At 35.4% G+C, this 20,612-nt stretch overlaps 1 protein-coding gene across 1 annotated transcript in view; it reads left to right on the top strand.

The window, feature by feature from the left end:
* Window positions 1–19,167, top strand: part of LOC107677982 (PHD finger protein 24-like) — a 31,886-nt gene extending 12,719 nt beyond the window's left edge. Inside the window, exons 6-12 of the mRNA XM_016473059.1 lie at window positions 1,055–1,240; window positions 10,650–10,728; window positions 10,913–11,115; window positions 12,317–12,483; window positions 14,394–14,429; window positions 15,371–15,460; window positions 17,817–19,167. Coding sequence (XP_016328545.1) covers window positions 1,055–1,240; window positions 10,650–10,728; window positions 10,913–11,115; window positions 12,317–12,483; window positions 14,394–14,429; window positions 15,371–15,460; window positions 17,817–17,913 — 858 coding nt within the window. The 3' untranslated portion in view covers window positions 17,914–19,167. The remainder of the gene's footprint in view (window positions 1–1,054; window positions 1,241–10,649; window positions 10,729–10,912; window positions 11,116–12,316; window positions 12,484–14,393; window positions 14,430–15,370; window positions 15,461–17,816) is intronic.
* The last annotated feature ends 1,445 nt before the right edge of the window (window positions 19,168–20,612 follow it).

The following is a 20,612-nucleotide window of genomic DNA, read 5'->3' as shown; positions in this document are numbered from 1 at the left end:
TTTTTATTAATGTGTATATCAGTTTTTGGTTTAAGCGATTTTAGTTCTTCAACTTAAATTTGTTTTATTTCAGTTAGTTGCCAAGGCAACATTTGAAATGAAATGAAATGAAATGAAATTTACTTTACTTTACTTTACTTTACTTTACTTTAATTTAATTGAATTAAATTTCTGTTTTTAATTTCTGTTAAAACATTTTGATTTTTTTCCATCTAATTATTTTATTTTATTTTATTTTTTGTATTTATTTTATTTTAGTCATCAATTTGACTTCCCTTTAAAACATTTTGATTTTCTTTTATCCATTTTCTTTTTTATTTTATTTAAATAAATTTCAACAACAACAACAACAACAACAAACAAGTCATCAATTTTTCTTCCCCTTAAAACATTTTTATTTTATTTTATTTTAACAACAAAACAAGTCATCAATTTGACTTGTCTTGTGGCATCATCTTTGTAGGACTGAGATATTTGATCAAATTAGAATTATATAGTCATGTATTTCAAAATATATTTCTAAGTATCTTCAATGTAGTCTACCTTTAGTTAGTAGATTGTGTCTAACGGTTCTAAAAAAGGAAGTGAATAAATGAATGAATGAATACATACATTACATAGGCCTACATGCAAACAGGTAGATGTCTATACCGTCTATACAGTTGGATTCTATCACAGTTTAGTATTTATAAAACTGTAAATAAATTTCCCTTGTGCGATCAGTAAAACCTTTTCTTGAGCTGCATTCATCAAAGCAGCATGACATCCACATATCATGACATGAAAGTAAACCACATGCAGATTCAGCTGCACCATAGGAGACTTTAAATAAGTAGGGAATGTCAAGTGAGATTATTTCTATATTTGGTGACCTTTAATGGAAAGCAGCTAATGGAGGGAGGTATAGAAGTTTGATTGTAGAGGTGCTGAGTCACCACACATCCTGTCACGTGTAATTATGCATTTTCAGTGCGCTGTATGGCCTTTTTTCAGTGAATCAATAAGAGTCTTGTTGATGATTTATCTGTGTTGTCTCCCACTGTTCTGCGATCAGCCCGTCAACGATGAGATGTGCGAGGTGTGTGAGGTTTGGACGGCAGACGATCTGTTCCCCTGCCGGACGTGCACACGGGTCTTCCACGACGGCTGTCTGCAGGAGATGGGGTACCTGAGCACTGATGCTTTGCAAGAAATGAGAGAGACGGCCCACACCACCACCGGCTGGAGCTGCTATTACTGCGTGAGTTCCCTCTTTGATGAATACATACACACACTATCACATACAGACATATTTACAAGCACATTTCCAGTCTCTGGCTGTGTGGAGTTGTTTCCTAGTTATTACAGTAAATGTCTTTCAGTCTGTAGCAAGGATCCGTTCCGCAGGAATGAGCGGCATCATGACAACTCTCGGAACATTTTAGCATGGTGATGGATATGACAATGTAAGTTGTATTTGGTCTTGGCGGAACAGATCTGCTACGCTGCTGCTGCTGTTGGTTATTGCTGTAGTTGTAGATTATTGCTGCTGCTGCTGCAAGCAAGTACAGGAACTTGCTACTGCCAATGCATATGGCGATACAGTGCCGTGAGTATTTAAGACATACTGCTGCTGCACAAATAGCATATAAAATAACCCCGTAGCAGATCTATACAGGTGGAGCTGGGGAAGGTGGAGGGTTTCAGAGAAACTCTGAAAGCGCGCTGCAGGAATCTCAAGTGAATGCTAGCCAGCCATATAAATGCAAGGCAGTAAGCTCATTGGCTGCATATGCAGCATGAACCAATCAGCTTGTGCCAAGTCGTTTAACTTTGAATATAATCAGTTACGTTAACACCCTGTCAGAATGCGCCATCTAGAGTTTCATGACTGAACTATTTATTTATCTGTGCGGCTGTCTTAAAGGAACAGTTTACTCAGAAATTACAATGACCTGATTGTCATAGATGTAGTCACTATGAACTGCCACTGTATGGAGAATTATGAGAGAATTATGAAAATTCTTCTGAAACTTTTCAATGTATCGTTGAACAAAAACAACAGTGTAAAGGTTTTGAACTAAAAAAAATGACAGAATATAGATTTTTTGGGGAATTATACCTTTAAAAAGTTTAGATTTCAATATCATTAGCTGTTTTTCATTCCTGTGTGAAACAATGCATGTTATTTCTGTAATATTACATATTTCCACGTGAAATATTCAAAGGGAGGTCATGTAGGGGATCTGTTAGATCATGGCTCCACGCCGGAAATATCAAATCCTGTCCCGGATGCCAGATACTGTCAGAAAATATTCGTTTTGACTGGTAACAGAACAACTAGTCAGCAAAATTGTCTAATACCCAAAAGTCTTGTCTGGTACCCAATACTCTATTAACAGTCTTCTATCAGCCAAGAAGTTGACTGGAGAAGAGCAGAAGCAAACGACAAAATGGTGATGATAAAAAAAAGAGCAGTTTATTGAATAGTCTTAGTTGCGTATGTTTCAATTCTTAGACTTTGTCTGACGAACACAAATCCAACAAGTGTTATTATACCACAAGCAATAGCAATGGAAAATTACTGCTTCACAATGTGACATTAAAAACCTTGAAATGGAGACATTCTCTTGTCTCTTACTAATGAACACAAATATCCCTTGAAACCACACAATCACGAAAGACTATAAACAACAAATTTCTATTTACGTTTTTGTCTTGCAATTTTATCTTTTGATGTACTTTCTATAATAATTCAATCTCAGAAAAGTAAATAAACTTCAAACAATGAAAAAATATAATATAAAATATATTATATTTAAAAAATATAAGTGACTAATCAATGGATAAATCAATGAAACGGGTATATAAATGGCTTAAATGATTATAAATGTTTATATGATTGGTTACACTTTATTTTGATAGTCCACTTTAGATATTCTACTAACTATAAGTAACTTTGCAACTACATGTCAACTAATTCTCATTAACTTGCAACTACATGTCTACTAACTCTCAGAGTAGATTGTTAGGTTAGGTTAGGTTTAGTAGAATAAGTTGACATATACTTGCAAAGTTTCTCATAGTCAGTGTGTTGTATGTTGTGGAGCCATAAAAATAAAGTGTTAGCAGATATTTATTATAATACAGATAGTGTAATCAGACAGTCTACTGATACTCTAATGACTGCTAGTTGACATGTAGTTGCAAAGTTACTTACTGTTAGTAGAATGTCTAAAGTGCACTATCAAAATAAAGTGTTACCATATGATTGAATGGAATAATAAAATGATTAAATGATAAATGATTATAAATTAATGAAGAATAAATGAATGAACAAATGAATATAAAACAAAGTAAAACATAACACAAATGTATGGTTGCTCTCTTGAAGTTTTTCATAGTTAATTCATGATAACTAATGTAGTTAACTAATGTTAGCAAATGAAACCTTATTGAATAATTCTGGGTATTTTATTCTGTTGTCTGCCCTACTTTTATGTTTATCTTCAGGTTTTCATATCAGACTTTATTCTGTTAGTGAGTAGAAAAAATACAAAGTACATTTTTTTCCAGGTAATATTTAAAAAATGTAATGCATTCAATATTTTAATAATTTATGTTCTCTTTACTACAATTACAATATAAAGTTAATTATTTCATTTATAATTTTAATATCACATACAGTTTTTCATTACAAATGGGTCTTTATAAAAAAAAAATCTTGTTCTATGATATTAAAGAGATCAAGAAGAAGATCAGTTCAAGAAGAAGAAGAAGTGTTTCTTTGGAACACAAATTAAGATATTTTTGATGAAATACAAGAGCTTTTCGACCCTGCATAGACAGCAAGGGAACTACCATGTTCGAGGCCCAGAAAGGTACAGTAGTAGGGATATCGTTAAAATAGTCCACATGTGGTTACAAATGGACTATTTACCAGTGGCTCAACTGTAATGTTATGAAGCTAAGAGAATACTTTTTGTGCGCAAAGAAAACAAAAATAAAGACTTTATTCAACAATTTCTTATCTTCCTGCAAACTCCTGCAAAAGTTTTGTGAGCAAAAATTTTTCCATTTTCAATAAATGGAAAAATGTATGATGTATGAAGCACAGCTCACACAGAACTCACCTTCAAAAAAATCAGTTTTATGTCAGCCAACACGGCAAATTAGTGTGACCAACTTGAACCCGTTGTGGAATCTGCAAGGGGAAATGTTTTGGTCCAGTGTTAATTTTGACAGGCATTTTTGATTTAGTCTTAGTCTTTATCTTGAGAGGAAAATGCTTAAAGGGGTCATATGATGTTGCTAAAAAGAACATTATTTTGTGTATTTGGTATAATGAAATGTGTTTATGCGGTTTAAGGTTAAAAAAAACACATTCTTTTCAACATACTGTACATTATTGTTTGTCCTCTATGCCCCGCCTTTCTGAAACGCGTCGATTTTTACAAAGCTCATCGGTCTGAAAAGCGAGGTGTGCTCTGATTGGCCAGCTATCCAGTGCATTGTGATTGGCCACAACGAAACACACAGCGCCTTCACGACATGGCGGCAGCAACAATACTACAGCGAGAATAAAAGTTATGAAGAGACTTAGTCACATTTTAGTCATTTGAGTCTTTCCTAGTTTTAGTCTAGTTTTAGTCGACGAAAAGTCATTGCATTTTTGTCAACTTTTAGTCATTACTTTTAGTCAAAAAACTTGAATAAATGAAGACAATTTTCATTTTTGGGTGAGCTATCCCTTTAACAGTAGTGAAAAGCGAGAAACTTATAAAAATTATAGTTGTTCATATATAATATATATAATTTATAATTTTTGAAAAAGAAGAAGAATAAGACAATAAGACAAATATGAAAGAGATACAAATTAAACTAATTTTTCAGATACAGTAGGTTTACTTAACATATTTATTTAACATCTTTTGTTGGTTAACATTAATGACACGGATAGGTACTTAATTAGGAATGCTGTCCCTTTAAGATGGAAGGCATGCATGTTATACTGCACACGTTCAGTTTTCACCCACCTGTTTACATTCACTTAATCCATAACCGACTGTATTTAAGTGAGATACTCTACACAATAGACATTTGGACTGTTTGTGTGTATTTGAACACTGAGAACTGATCGTGCGCTTTATATGAGAACTGAAGAAGGGGAGCGTGCGCGAGAGAGAGCACTTCTATCCGCCTATCCCGCCTTCACTAACTTTTGAGACTAGATATGCAAACGCCCCTTATCTGATTGCAATCCAATGACAGGGACGCACATTTTGAAGGACAAGACAGTAGCCTATAGGATGTATTTTGAATGTCCAGTAGTCCTCAACATAGTCCCGTCTCGTCTTGTTAACGAAGACGCGGCATAAATTTCGTTGTAGTTTTTATCATCAGATATTAGTTTTAGCTCGTCAACGTCTCGTCTTAGTCACAGAAAAAATGTTCGTTAACAAATATTTTTCGTCGTCATCTTCATTGACGAAATTAACACTGTTTTGGTCCCATGCAAAATTCCGTATCACATGACTCACTTTTCCACCGTTGGCCCAAACTGTTCTCATTTCTTAACCATGCCATTCCAAGCCGATCCAGCCCAGCGGGTATGGATATGGTTTAATTTTCCACTGTTGGGCTGATAACAGAGCTTGCAATACAAATACGTCAGTCATCGCCTCTCAGAATTCTGAAATTCTCAAGCCGAAACATAACTTCCCATTGTTGCAGTTCTTCTGCAATCGCCTAATGCCCCGCCTATAAATACAATTTGTTTCAGAGACGCAATAAGACCAAGGACATTTCTTAACTAAATATGTCCAAGTTTTCCTCTTCTTTTTATATCCCTCTCCAGCAAAAAGTGCTGACAGAGTGATCAAATATATAGACCACCTGTTGGCTAGCATATATCCACAGATCCTTACACCATAGAGCTCCTCCCAAAGGTCAGCGTGAAGATGAGCATGTCAAGATGATTGTGTTATGCTAGAGAGTTTGGGCTCTGTTCAAAGTGGTCTTTCTCCCGGCGTCAGAGAAGTCTGGCTGTCAGGCTGTCAAAGCGTACGAGCGTCCTTCAAAGTGAAGTAGAGCGCTTATCTCAGTCGTGCAGGCTGCTGATGCTTAAATCATTTGTTGAGAGTGTAAGACATTTTCGAGGCTGCTGCTGCTACACGCACTCCAGATGCACTTGCTGGTTTCCAGCTAAACTCACACCCTCAAATGGGTTGCATCTCATGCTGCATTGCAAACATAAACAGCTGTGGACACATCCCTCGAAACAATATGTGAAGCGCCGGGTTGTTGCCGAAATGTCTGGCGTGTATTTCCTTGGAGGGCTAATTCACAGCTTATGTGTCTGATTTTCTCACTCTGCCATCGCTACAACCTAATCCACATGTGTGCGTAAGCGTGCGTATGTCGAGGCCTAGAGATGTTCAGACTGGGGATTACACTGTTGAATATTGCTTTCAAGGGACACTGATGTTTTGTTTCATGTAATACCATTCAATATCTTCAAGTGTATTTCAGTGCATTGGGCTGACTTCTAGCATAACACTAAGGCTTAATGGGAAATTATATCAGCGTGGAGTACTGTAAGCATGAAATTTAGCATCAGTAAGTGTTAGCGAGAAGACCATGGTGGAAAATTAATCAAGAGTCCAGGCCAGGTTGTCAAACTGATTTTGGCACTTGGCGTCAAATGCGGGCTTCGCCATTCAATAGAATCAGCACTGTGATTAGCCATGTGACAATTTAGATAATTACAGCCCTTACTCGTCCAAAAACAACAATAAAAGAGCTCAAACTGATATGACATGCACCTGGTGTGGAGATATGCTCATAAAGATGATGCCATGGATGATGGGGAACGTTAACAATGAAAATTGTGAGCTGAAGCAAAATAGATAGCCTACAGCCAATAGGGATAAGCTGTGTATTGTTTTGCTAAATAGCTAGCTAGCTGTACTATTTGTGTGAACATAATTAGGTGATGTTCTCCCCGTCTCGTTCTGACATCTTTCAAGGTTTGTGGTTTGAAAATGTCACCCAGCAGTGAAGCATTGTGGAGAAACTGCGGTGTTGTTTTCTCTGTCTGGCCTCTAGCTTGTCCAACTGTGCTTGTGTTCTTTACGCTGGTTTCATCTTTTGGATTTCCTGTTAAATTCAAATCTCTTGGAGTTTCAGCGAACATGAAGGCTTAAAGGGATAGTCCACCCAAAAGAAAGTTCTGTCATCATTTAGTCATCTTCATGATGTTCCAAACCCATATGATACAAAATGAGAAGACAAGTAAAATGTTGAGACCCAAAACATATTTATATGACAGCGTCTAGCTACACAAGCTTGAACTTATTTTGTCGTTTTGTTTTGAAATGTGTGCGCATTCTCAACCTCAACCTTCTATCCACCTTGTTTTGTAATGAAGAAGTAGGCTGTTTTCCGTGAATGTGCGAGATTCTGATTCATTAGCTGCTGTAGGTAAATAACTAGAAAAATAATAAAGTGCAGTAAATTATTACACTATTTGCACTACAAACCAGTGTGTCTACGAAAAAAAACACACCAATATGATAACAAATGTCAGTTTGCAATATTAAGCAGCATAGTGGACTGTTTTTGTACAGCTTAAAAAATTGGAAACAAATCACATTCACAAATGGCTGCTTCCGCTTTTACGTTAAAGTACCCCTGCTGTCACTATTTTTGTCTGTTAAAACTCTTTCTTTGATAATCACAATGACATTTTTAAACAGTTTTTTCAATGAAAATAATTTCTTAATATGCTTAAATGTAACTCTACACCCATACCTCATTTAGTATACATGGGTATGCAAATTAGGTCCCGCCTCCACTCAGTCACACCGGCTAGGACCTGCTGTACTTTCACTCATTTAACGGAAGTAGTAAATGCTACACAATGGCAAGTGGCAATATTGGATGAATCATTATCGGAGAGTGAATCCATGAGTGAATTCATTGAAATTCTGAATTTAGAAAGGACGTTTTTCAGACTGTCTTTGGTACACCTAATTTTTTAAGAAGAAAATGCGCAGCAATGGTGTTGACTGATGAATTTGCACATGGTTTGTCTATATTAAAAATGTGAGACAGACATGTAAAAAAAAAATTATGGATAATCAGTTGCTTTTTCAGGTCAGTTAAGTTATGCGTTTGGAATAGATTACTATCTTAAAACCAGATACTGTGAACTATTAATTTCTAAACAATACAGTAAAAAAAACCCCGATTCTATTCTGAACCTAACCCTACTGTTATGATGGAATAAAGGTAAGATTTACAGTTATTTGGTGAATTTTTACAGTCAAAATCAAGTTATTTTAATAGAAATTTGAGCATCTGGGAAGGTCACTTAAGGGTTAAAGATTTTGCATTGGATCACATTGCAAGAATTTGCAGTGTTTGCTGCTTGGTTTGCTTCATATTATCACTAATCCACTGACAATGGAAATTTTTTTTGTGAAATTTTGCTGGAATTTTGTTATTGTGAAGTAAATATGAAAGTACACACAACCCAACTGTCAACATCCGATTTAATGTCAATATTTCAACCAAGAGGGCAGGGTTTTGCTATTTAGCATTGTCAGTTATCCCCAGACTGCACCATTTTGTGGACAAAAAGCATGTTTCTACATCTATGGTCATTTAAAAGTAGCTGTGTACTGGAATAACTGCAAGCAGCTTATGAGTCTGAAATGTTTCATGTTCATTTCATGACTTGGGACTGGACATTGTTGTGGTGCCATCAGCCAATCTGTGTTGACATGATGTAATTTTCTTGCGGCTACATAGTCACATGGTGTTTACTGGCTCCAAAATAAGTGACCATTACCATGCACCCGTGAGCAAAGATAGCAGATTTCAAATCACATCCTTCCAGGGGATCAGAGAAACCACCACTGAGATGTGAAGGCCAGACCACAATGAATCCCACCTCTCGCTAAGCATTGTTTATAACATCTGTTCCTCATTTTGGGGTCTCTGACCTGATGTCTGTTGAGAATGGCTCGTGGATAACACAACAGACATGAAATCCAATCTCATTTCAATGATCATCCTGAGAAGGGGAGTGTATCCCACAGTCACCGCTGACAGGAAATGGAGGTACCTCTGAGAGGCAGGCTGCCCTTCCCATCTGCTCTAGTGCCATTGTTCAGATGAGTTCACATCAGGCTGGGGAAAGCTGATTGAAAATACAGCTACTCCCAATGCTGCTGGGCTCTGACAGCGTTCGTTTGAAGGCAGAGCTTGAGCCAGGAAAGAAATCTCGCTCTGAATTTGATATGAATGGACAAGCTGTCATTTGATCTGTGAGAGCTTCTTCCTGCACCTCTTACACCTCAAACTCATTAGGTTTCCTTAAAAGCCGAGTTAGTCAGGTCGTTCATTACCCTTGGCTCAGAGATTGTTAGCCTTTTTAGAAAGATAAAGGGGGGAGAGAGAGATTGAAACACCTGCTGCTGGAGATAATTAATGTAACTGTGTTTTTAAGTCTCAGTCTGAAGGGCCCTGAGGCTCTGTGCAGGATGTTTTTCTCATTAAGTCTTTTTACTAGGGTTGTCATCTGAATGTGTTAATTTAGAAAAATGATCAAGAAATAGACCACGTTTTGTAATATCCATTCCATGATTTATTAATCTATTATTATTATTATTGGGGGCTTTTCTCTGCAAATATTGATGTGATTGGGAATATTAATCAGTAAATATTGTGAAGAGTAGTGATTGAAAACTTTGATCAGTAGACTCTATTTAAATGAACATCAACATTTTTGAGATTTATTCAATTTGAACAGCTTTTAGTTTAAATGATATGTTTTGACGCTGGACAATAGTGATCTGTGATTTTACTTGTATATGTTGAATATTAAAGTTTATTAAAATCTGTTTGCTAATGGGGGATTATTGTTAAAAAATATATTATTATTTGGAAATAAAATTTCAAGTCAGACCTGATAAAGTGACCCTCTCCCCAAAGTGAATTGGGGCAGAAGGTACCCAGTGGCATGTTGTTATTTTTTTTTTAAATTAGACATTATTATATTTAATAGGTTTATTTTTTGAAATAATTCCATGGATTAGATGTACATTTATAATCATCTTCGTTACTTATAATAACCTGTAGACCAAATGAGCACAATCATTCAATCCGAATTCAAAGTCTATTGCTATTTGCGATTCTTCAATTTAAAATATAGGCCTGCATATAAGTATATATCAAAATTGTTATAAAAGTAGCCTATATAATTCAAAAGCGTTTCTCTTTAACTATTTAATTTAAGTTGAATCCATTAAAATACTAAATATTTCATTTAGGTTTTAAAATCGTTGAACGAACAAACAAACAAAGAAATAACTAAAGTCACAGAAGCCAGCTGGGATAGGCAGATGGCTTCTTACCTTTTCATGATTTACAATTTTGTTTCATTATCCTGTTCATACTAAACTCATTTATAAATATCTTACATTTGAGTTAATGCGCAATGCATCGTACTGTATTTGTACTAATATTGAAAATGAATTTCCTGTTGATACAGTTGTTTCAAAGGTTAGACCAGAAACAAGTAAGCAGCATAATGTGTATAATTCTCTTTAATGTGAAGTGTCTGTTCTACCAGAACCGAAAGACTCTTCCTCTTCCTCCCTCAGGATAATGTGAACCTGCTGCTTACTGAAGAAGAGATGTACAGTCTGATGGAAACCTTCAAACAGTGCAAGATCATCCCAGGTGTTCCTCTCAGTCCCATTTTAACATCCTCCTCTAGATTCTGGTTTAAATATGTCTTTGTGCAGTAAATTAAGGAAGCCAATTAAAGGTTTACTAATTTATCACGTCAGTACTGTAATTAGGCCTGACCTGTTTCCATTGATTGATGATGCAGTAAGTCTCCTCTCACCTACTTTCTGCTCAGAGTCGTGCCTGGTGTCAGATGAGCTCCTGCAGTACAGGCACTTTGTGACCAAGCAGCTCTTTGAAAGAGACTTGACGGATGAGGAGGAAGAGGAGGTTCTGGCCCAGTTTGCAGCGCTGGATCCAGACAAGAAGGGTCAGATTGAGTGGTCTGACTTCCTCTACCACGAGTCACTTTCAGTGCTGCAGAAGTTCCGGACCGAGGTAATGTGGGACATGGACAAATTCGGCTTGTTTGCGTTTTTGGAAAAAGCGCAATGACCACTTATAAAGGCATTTTATGTTTTATGACAGTACACACAAAAGATTCAAAACGTGTGCACATTTAAAGACTTAACACAAAAAATTGTGCAACAATTACTAGATTGTTCTCATCCCTAACTGATGAGATTGAAATAGAAATATTTTGTAACATTCTAAATGTCCGTACTGTCACTTTTGATCAATTTGATGCATCCTTGCTGAATAAAAGTAATTTCTTTGTTTCTTTATGTTTAACCATTTATTGACATTCACATTTATGAATAGTATGAATACACAATCCTTCCCTTGAATAATATAGCTCGTTATCCCATTATCTTGGACGATTGGCTGTTTATGTTTGCCAAAAAACACCGAAACACTTTCAAAATGCTAAATTATAAGGAACATTCACCCATTCAACCAAAAGCATTGTGAAAATTTTTATTCTTTTTTTTCCCGCCAAAATTAAAAAAATGCTAAATTATAATGAACAATCAACCATTCAACCAAAGTATTGTGGAAATTATTATTATTATTAGTATTTTTTTTTTACTAATATTTAATTTTATTCCCCCCCCCCCAAAAAAAAAAAAAAAAAAAAAAAAGCTTTTGAATGGTACAGTGCATAATGTTACAAAAGCTTTTTATTTCAGATGAACCCCAAAAAAAAAAAAAAAAAAGCTAAACTATAATTAACATTCACCCATTCAACCAGAAGCATTGTGGAAATTATTCTGTTTTTTTTTCATCCAAAATTTAAAAAATTCTAAATTATAATGAACATTCAACCATTCAACCAAAAGCATTGTGAAAATTATTATTATTATTATTTTTATTAATAATAAAAATGCTATATTATAATGAACAATCAACCATTCAACAAAAGTATTCTGGAAATTATTCTTTTCTCCCCAAAAAACTTTCAAAATGCCAAATTATAATGAACATTCAACCATTCAACCAAAAGCATTGTGAAAATTATTATTATTATTTTAGTAATAATAAAAATGCTAAATTATAATGAACAATCAACCATTCAACAAAAGTATTGTGGAAATTATTATTTTCTCCCCAAAAAACTTTCAAAATGCCAAATTATAATGAACAATCAACCATTCATCTAAAAGCATTGTGTAAATGATTCTGTTTTTCCTCAATCCAGAATTCGCTGGTGAGAATCCTCACAGCGAAGGAGAGGGATCGAGCACGGGCCGTATTTCAGAGTATAGACCAGGACAAAGATGGGATCATCACTGTCGGAGAAGCCAGAAAAGCCCAAACCTCCTGGTTCCACAAGATTAACAAAGAATCACAGTCCTGCAGTGTCAGGTGAGCTGAATATACGAGAGTCATTGAGGCTAATCATAGTTAGCAGGACATTTCTGAACGATTCTCAATCACATCCACTTACATAATCAACAATAAACTTCAGACACTTCAAACTCTTGAAAATCATTTCAGGGACTCGTCCAATTTGCCTGGCCTCTGGGAGCAACAAATCGGTTCAAGCTTGGCAGTTTTTATAGCCATGCCAAGCTGCCAATGCCTCCACGAGCTGCTAGCCAATGCTAACCGCCATCACTTTATTAGCACGTATCCCCCATCTCTTCTCACGAATTACGGGCTAACTTTGCATTCAGGAACTCTGCCGAGAGAGTATGAATCATTTAAGCAGTGCATTTGCTGACAGTTCTGACTCTGGGATTAATGCATAACGTAAATGAGATGATATAACCGCTGGGGTAAGTCATCTGTGGAAGGGAAGAGGAAAGTTTCTCAATGACAGGCTAAAATCAGGGACTGTACTGACTTTGACAAAGCGCTCTTTGCCAGTCATATCATAATTCAAACCTCACTCTGAGAGCCCAAAAGTCAGAATGATGCATTTTTGCAGTGATTTGTGGGGTAAAATGGAGCCAGCTACCTCGAATTGATCATTTGTCTTTCTGAATCCTTCATTCCTCGAGCACCATCGCCCAGAAAGAAATATCACAAATGTGATGTCTTTAATATCTCAAATCTTTCTCCTAGATAGCAGTGAGGTTAAATGGGGACGTTAAGTTAAATCTCTCATTTATAAACATTGTTAATATTTCATTTGAACATTAACTTATGTTTATATATATTTATATTTAACTAAATTCATAATTATATAATTAGAAATATTATCTGTATATACTTGCACAGTGTGTCAACAATTGCCTTATTTGTGTCTATTTTTATTTATCCTGATGAATTTAAGAGAAACATCTGAGATAAAGTTGACACTTATAAAATTCTCATTACGTTTCTTTTAAATCCATAAGCTACTGTATAAGATACAACTTCTGGGAAATATACTGGTAAATTAAAAAGGTTGTGGTTGGTAAAAAAATGTGTGAGAAGGAAATATGCTTATCAAGATGTCAACAATATTTTAGCAAAAGTACAATAAAATCAGTATTATTCTGAAATATTATTACAATTTTAAATAACTGTTATTGTTTTGAATATATATTAAAATGTAGTTTATTCCTGTGATGCAAAGCTGTATTTTCAGCATCATTACTCCAGTCTTGAGTGTCACATGATCCTTCAGAAATCATTCTAATATGCTGATTTGCTGCTCAAGAAATATTTATTATTATTATCAATGGTGAAAACAGTTGTGCTGCTTCAGATTTTTGCTGAAAACATAATATGATTTTATTTTGGATTCTTTAAAGAATTATTTGAAATATAAATCTTTTGTTAACATTATAAATAGTGCTGTCAAACTATTATTCACAATTAATCGCATCTAAAATAAAAGTTTGTGTTTACACAATATATGTGTGTGTGTATTTATATATGTACATAATAAATATACACAGGACACACATATATTATGTAAACACAAACTTTTATTTTGGATGCGATTAATCGCGATTAATAATTTAACAGTGCTAATTATATTATCTTTACTGTCACTTTTTAATCAATTCAATTCAATGCAATGTAATTTCAAATTATTACATTACATAATTTTAATGTAATTTCTTTCAAAAAAATCCTACTCACCCCAAACATTTAAATGGTTATGTATACAGTATATATATTTTATATAACATATTTTGCTTGAATTTTGATTGACTGACTTATCAACATATTTGTGAATTAAATATTTGGACAGTCTTTTTTGACATCATCCTTTTTTTTTTTTTTTTTTAACCAATCATCCCATCCTTTTCACCACTGCGGAATGTCCATTTGCCCTGCAGACTCATGGGATTGTGTTCCCCTTTGTTCAGTATGGGGTAAGTCACTCGATCTGCATGGGCCTCCCCTGGAAACATCTTACACCGTTCCCTGCCATCATCATCATTATACTCATTATACTCATTATCACCTCAATTGCTAAATATTCCATAATGGAGGCCAAGGAATCAGTGGATAAAAATATCAAAGCTAAATTGGGTAGTTTTTGACTGTAATGGCCACTCTCTCAGCTGCTATGGCTGTATTAAATGAGATCTTGCCCTCCCATTATCAAGATCAAAAAGAGGGGCTTTTATTCCCCTCAGAGAAGCCCTTAAGGATATTTTTCATCAGTTTTAAGGAGCACAGCAGGTTAAATGAGCGCCTGAGTGTGCGGGTGCATGGGGTTGTGGGTGTTTGTGTGTATGTTTGGTGCATTTATGGCATGACTAAGCTTGCATCCTAATTTACGCTCATTAAAATCAACTGAGGGTTTGAGATCAAAGCAGACAGTCTCGACTCTGAGCGGTCCCAGTTCTGGACAAGATGTTTGGGTTGCCGTTCAAGGCTCTGGTCAGTTTTGCTTCACACGTCATTGAACTTAATTACAGGAAGTTCTTGTTTCAAATGAATTTATTTCAGTCAATGAAGTTTGTCAGATCATGTCAGTGTACGGAATGGCATGCGATGTTTGTGAGACAACTGTATATACCGTACAAGGGTTGTGGGCCATTCAGAATTGAATTGAGAATGCATTTTGAATTTCAATTCAAGTCCTGAATGCATGTTTCTGCTCATGAGTGAACTAGTTTTGTCTTGCCGGTGGTTGGGTATCGTCTCTCTCGGGGCTCTGAGGTGTCATGAGAACAACGAATTAGAGTTTGAAAACCCAGAGACTGTAGAAGTGCGGCCTGCTGTGAGCTGTCCGGTAGTGTGTGTGTCTGTGTGGGAGAGACTGAATGAAACAGCGTGTGTTTCAGCTTGCTTTCTTCATCTGCAGTATCAGCCATGTTGGTCCAATATCTGAGAGCAGTCCTGCCAGTTCCAGCAGCGAGAGAAGCAGAGATAAAGCTTTGGAGAATGACAACAGGTTGGTGTGTGTGTGTGTGTGTGTTTGCTTGTAAACTACAAATGTGTTGCACAGCCATACTAAAATGCTCCCATTACAATCAGTTCCCATTATTATGATTTTTAGATGATGGAGAATAAACAGTGTTTATTAGTGTTTAAACAGTAACTGTAATTTAACTACACATTTTTTCTCTGTAACTGTAACAGATTACAGTTACATTTATTTTGTAATTAAATTACGTTATATGTAACTAGTTACTCCACAACAATGAGAATAAATATGTAGAAAAAATCACATACAATAAAGAAGGGATCTGAGCCATGTAGGCACATCCTAGGAACCGCCTAGCAACACCCTTGCAATCACCAAGAAATGCCCTAGCAACAACCCAGTACACACTAGCAACTGCTTAACAACAGCATAGAAACCACCCAGAAAACCCTAGCAATCACCTGGGACATTCTATAGGCACCACTTAGAAACACCTGAACAACCATCACACCATATCAGCTGCTTAGCTTCCACATAGCAACAGCATACAAACCATTTAAATCACCATAGCAAACACTAAATAATGCCCTGTAAATCAACCAAAACTCAGTAGCTATCACTGCCCTAGTATCCACCATAGGCATCACCTAGAAACACACTAGCAACCATCCAGAACAACCTAGCAACTGCTAGGCAACAGCATAGAAACCTCCCAGTCAACTCACATAACAATGCCCTGTCAATCAACCAGAACTCTCCAGTAACCATCTAACAATGTCCTAGCAACCATCTAGTAACAGCATAGCAACCATAATTCTGACAGTTCTGCCTCAGAATGGAACTCTCAGACTGGAATTGGTTGGACAGAGTTGAATGGAAGATTTGAAGTAAGCATTCATGCAATGTCGTAATTATCGTAATTTCGAGACACTGTGACGTTCTACTCAGAACTATCCTCAGACCGGAATTATGCGTTTCCGTGGCAAAACAATCAACATCACATCTTCGTAGAACTCTAGGAATCTTCTGAAAGCTGCATTAACGGCATGTCGTAATTACCGTAACATTTTAAAATACTCATAATCAGAGTACAGTTACTTTATATTGATTATATGATTACATATTATTCATACAACAGCAATAAATTATTCATAATTTATTGATTCTCCCTAAATCCTCGTTTTTGTCTTTCAAGCACAATAAAATGCACAAATTCATGGTATTTCTTATTTACATGTAATGAAGGGATTCCCAACCTTTTTTGAAGTCTGAACCTCTTTCACTAGAAGTACTCCTGAGATTTTAAAATAAATATTTTAATAATGATGTATCACATTTGCATGTTCACGGTTCTCTGATGGTTAATGGTCACATGACATACAAGTAAATATTTAGTTTTTTTTAGTAAGTGTTTTAAAATGATTTATTTTAATTTTACATTTTTTGATTTAATTATTCTTTTTTTTATTAAACTCCTGAACCCCCTACAGTTCCCCCACGAACCCCAGTTTGGGAAACCATGATATAATGTAATGTTTAATGCACTTAATGTTGTTAATTACAAAGAATGAATATATTTTTTTACTCTTTGTATTTTTACATCAATATGATACAATATTATCCTATTTAAATCAATGTGATAAATGATTTAGGTCAAAAGTAATCAAAAAGTAGTCCGATTATATTACCTAAAATGTGTAATGTAATGGCTTATGTTACTAACTACAATTTTTGTCCTGTAATTAGAAATCAGTAACGGACTACAATTTGTAAGTAATATAACCAGCTATGTCTGAGTCTGAGGACAGTTCCAAGTAGAACGTCACGTGTTGTTATCTCCAGTGTTGGGGGTAACGCATTTCAAGTAACGCAAGTTACGTAATCAAATTACGTTTTTAAGTAACTAGTAAAGTAACACATTACTTTTTAATGTAGAAGAAAACATCTGAGTTACTTTTTCAAATAAGTAACGCCAGTTACTTTGTTTCCCATGCACTGACTGACAGCTCTCGTGTTGCCATGTTGAGAGAAACCGGTAGTAAATGCAGAGGCGTTGTGTGCGCTGTGATGTTATTGTAGTTCTACACTAAATATTACAGTAATTACAACATAGCATTAATGACGCTTTAGCTCTTAGAAGATTCCCAGCTTACAAGTTGTAATTACGAGTGGTACGAGGATGTGACGTTGATAGTATTGCCATACAATTCATAATTCTGAGTCAGTTCCAAGTAGAACGTCACGTTTTGTCATTTTGAAATTTGGGTAATTACGACATGGCGTCAAACAGTAGCTATAGGTAAATAATTATAACAGGTGTCTTTTGGCTTTTATAATTTGTGGGTTAGTTGAGTTTACTCTATTTTACCGTTACATTTTCCAGACCCATTACCTGGGACAACTTCCTGAGGGAGAGCGCCATCTACATCCTGGCTGCCAGGCCCAACAGCTCAGCCATGCACATCCGTTTACCACTCTAACCATGGCCACATAGCCTGAGACTTCTAGAGGGGCTTCCCAGGTCTGCATTCACGAAAGAGCGGTGCTGAGGACTAAACCGAGAGTCACATGAGAGTCAAACGCAAAAGAGTACCCCACCACATGCTAAGTCTGCACAAGCAATCGAAGGATTCTTCCTCTAACGCCACAATCTAATAGCGACACAATGACAAATTCAACGCTACTGAACAATAGCACATCTGTCACCACTTGAGCTTTTACGAGCTTGTATGGTTTCGGTTTTTGTGACCAAGTAACTGTTTCGATCAGAGAACCTGCTGCAAGAAACACTGTCACACATTAGCAGATTTACAGCACCACAGTGTTTGCGTAGTGTTTTTGATGTTAACGTGTTGTGTAATTTTTGAGTTGCGGCTCTAGCCAGATGAGTTGTGATCGATGGATCCATGTGAGAGCAGTGGTTGAATCATTGCTGATCTAATTTCAGTCACCACAAAATATGAATATAATATAGTAGGCAACAGTGGTGCCACACAGAAATCAAAGTGAGATGCTATATATAGATACTATATACAGTCTATATACATATATATATATACAAAATATTGTATGTGTATTTATTCCCATACCTTCAGGGATGGATTATGAACCGGGTCAAGGAGCTTCCAGACTGCCAGGGGCCTAAAGTTGAGACATGGGAAAACAAAGGAAATTTAAAATTGTTGTTGACAGACAAACGCTACTTGTAATTAAGATACAGATTGGCATCAATTTGAATTTTCAGTCACTTGACAGTACATTTGCGAGTCAGAATTATGAGAAGCTATAATTCTTTTTTACTTTTATATTATATTTCTGAGTGAAACATGATATATAATGAGAAAAAAGTGGGGTGGAATTTAATTTGACCTGTGACTGGATTGTGAAATATGATCTTCATTTCTAAAACCTAGTGAGCTGCCAACTTAGGTAGTATTTCAAGGCAATATAGACATCTTACTGACGCAAAATCTGCTCTAAAATGTACAGGCAGCATAAATTAGCAAATCAATAGTGAACATTTTATAAAAAAAATATTTTAATTTAATTTAAAAAACGTGATTTTACCCAATATTTGTTTATGTATATTTATGGTTATTAGAGTATTGATTTGCTAGCTAGCAAATGTTAATTCCAACTGCTATTGAAATGAATTGGGTTAGGTCTTATTATAATTATGATACTCTTTAAGATAAATAATTTTAACTTATAATACGTATGACTAAATACTAAAACAAATAAAATGGTTTTAATTAAAGATCTAATTAAAATGGATTATTTTACCCCATATTTGTTGTGTGTATGCGGTTATTAGAGCATTGCATTGTTAGCAGTTGCAGCATGTTAATTCCAAACTCTACTGAAAATATTTGAGTCAAGTCATAGTTCTACTTTAATTTAAATCTAATTTAAATGTATTAACCGAATATTTGTGTGTTCTGTGTTCTAAGGTTTTAGAGTGCTGTATCATTAGCTTAGTAACTTGCTAATTTCAAACTCTATTGAAATCGATTTTGAGTCAAGTTTCAGCATAATTATGCTTCTTTCTTAGATACCTCATTTTGACTTTCAAATATAAATATTTCAATAGTGATATAATCTGATATTTGTTGTATATTTTATACCTGTTAGAGTGTTGTTAGCATAGCATCATGCTAATGCCAGGGTCTGAAATCAATTGAGTCATGCATATCCTGTGTGCTTCATTGAATAATCATAGATTCTCTGAAAATCAATTAAGATGGGTCATTTTTAAGGTTTCATGTCAGGATTCTGTCTTAAAGCAGCTCACTAGGCTGATATTGAATCTCAATTATGAGAAATAATTTCAAGTAGCAATTGTGGAGTGTAAAGCCACAATTACAATAAATAAGATCTAATTTTGTATTTTATTTTTTAAATCCCTGGGGAAAAGGTAACAAAGTGGGGCCTAGTAGGTCCATAATCCTTCCTTGCATACCTTGTGTCATGACCTGTTGTTTTATTTTTGATTTGATGTTTCTTTTAACTCGCTAGTTTCAGAGCTATTACACTTTACTGAGTCTGTAAAAAATGTAGAAGTGACATTACTCAGTGTTTAGCTAAAACAGCTGATGCAAACATACAATCTACCAAAACACTCATTGAAATGCTAATTTAAAAGCAAGAGCCCTCAAAATGTTGATAATCAGGTTTAGAACTTACTGTCTAAACAAAACTGACTCAGAGATCTTCCTTCCTTGTTTATTCATGTTGAATTTGTTCTTAGATCTGGTGCAGATGAAAACACTTTCTAATATCTAAAACTTTTTATTCGTAGGCGTTAATCATGCACACTTCAGTAAAATGGCACCTGGTTTTACACTCATTATATCAAACTGTATGAGGGGTATGAAACATATCCGCTCTTGTTTATATGGTAATATCCACTGTATTTGCTTATAGAACGTTTGTGTTGGATTGCTCAAGGCAGTCATTTGAAGGGACTGTGCAATACTCGGAGATTTGCTGGTAGTGCTGGAAATAAATGCATGATGTTAACTTAAAAAATTACACTCAAGGTGTGTGGAATCTGAGTCATTTACTGAGAACAATATCTGTCTGTCTGTCTGTCTATCAGTCTCTCAATCAATCTGTCTGTCTATCAATCAATCAATCAATCTATCTATCTATCTGTCTATCTGTCTGTCTGTCTGTCTGT

Source organism: Sinocyclocheilus anshuiensis, unplaced genomic scaffold (genome assembly GCF_001515605.1).
Source record: "Sinocyclocheilus anshuiensis isolate Anshui unplaced genomic scaffold, SAMN03320099.WGS_v1.1 scaffold260, whole genome shotgun sequence".
NCBI classification, from domain to species: Eukaryota; Metazoa; Chordata; class Actinopteri; order Cypriniformes; family Cyprinidae; genus Sinocyclocheilus; species Sinocyclocheilus anshuiensis.
This window is presented reverse-complemented; position numbering and strand designations above follow the sequence as displayed.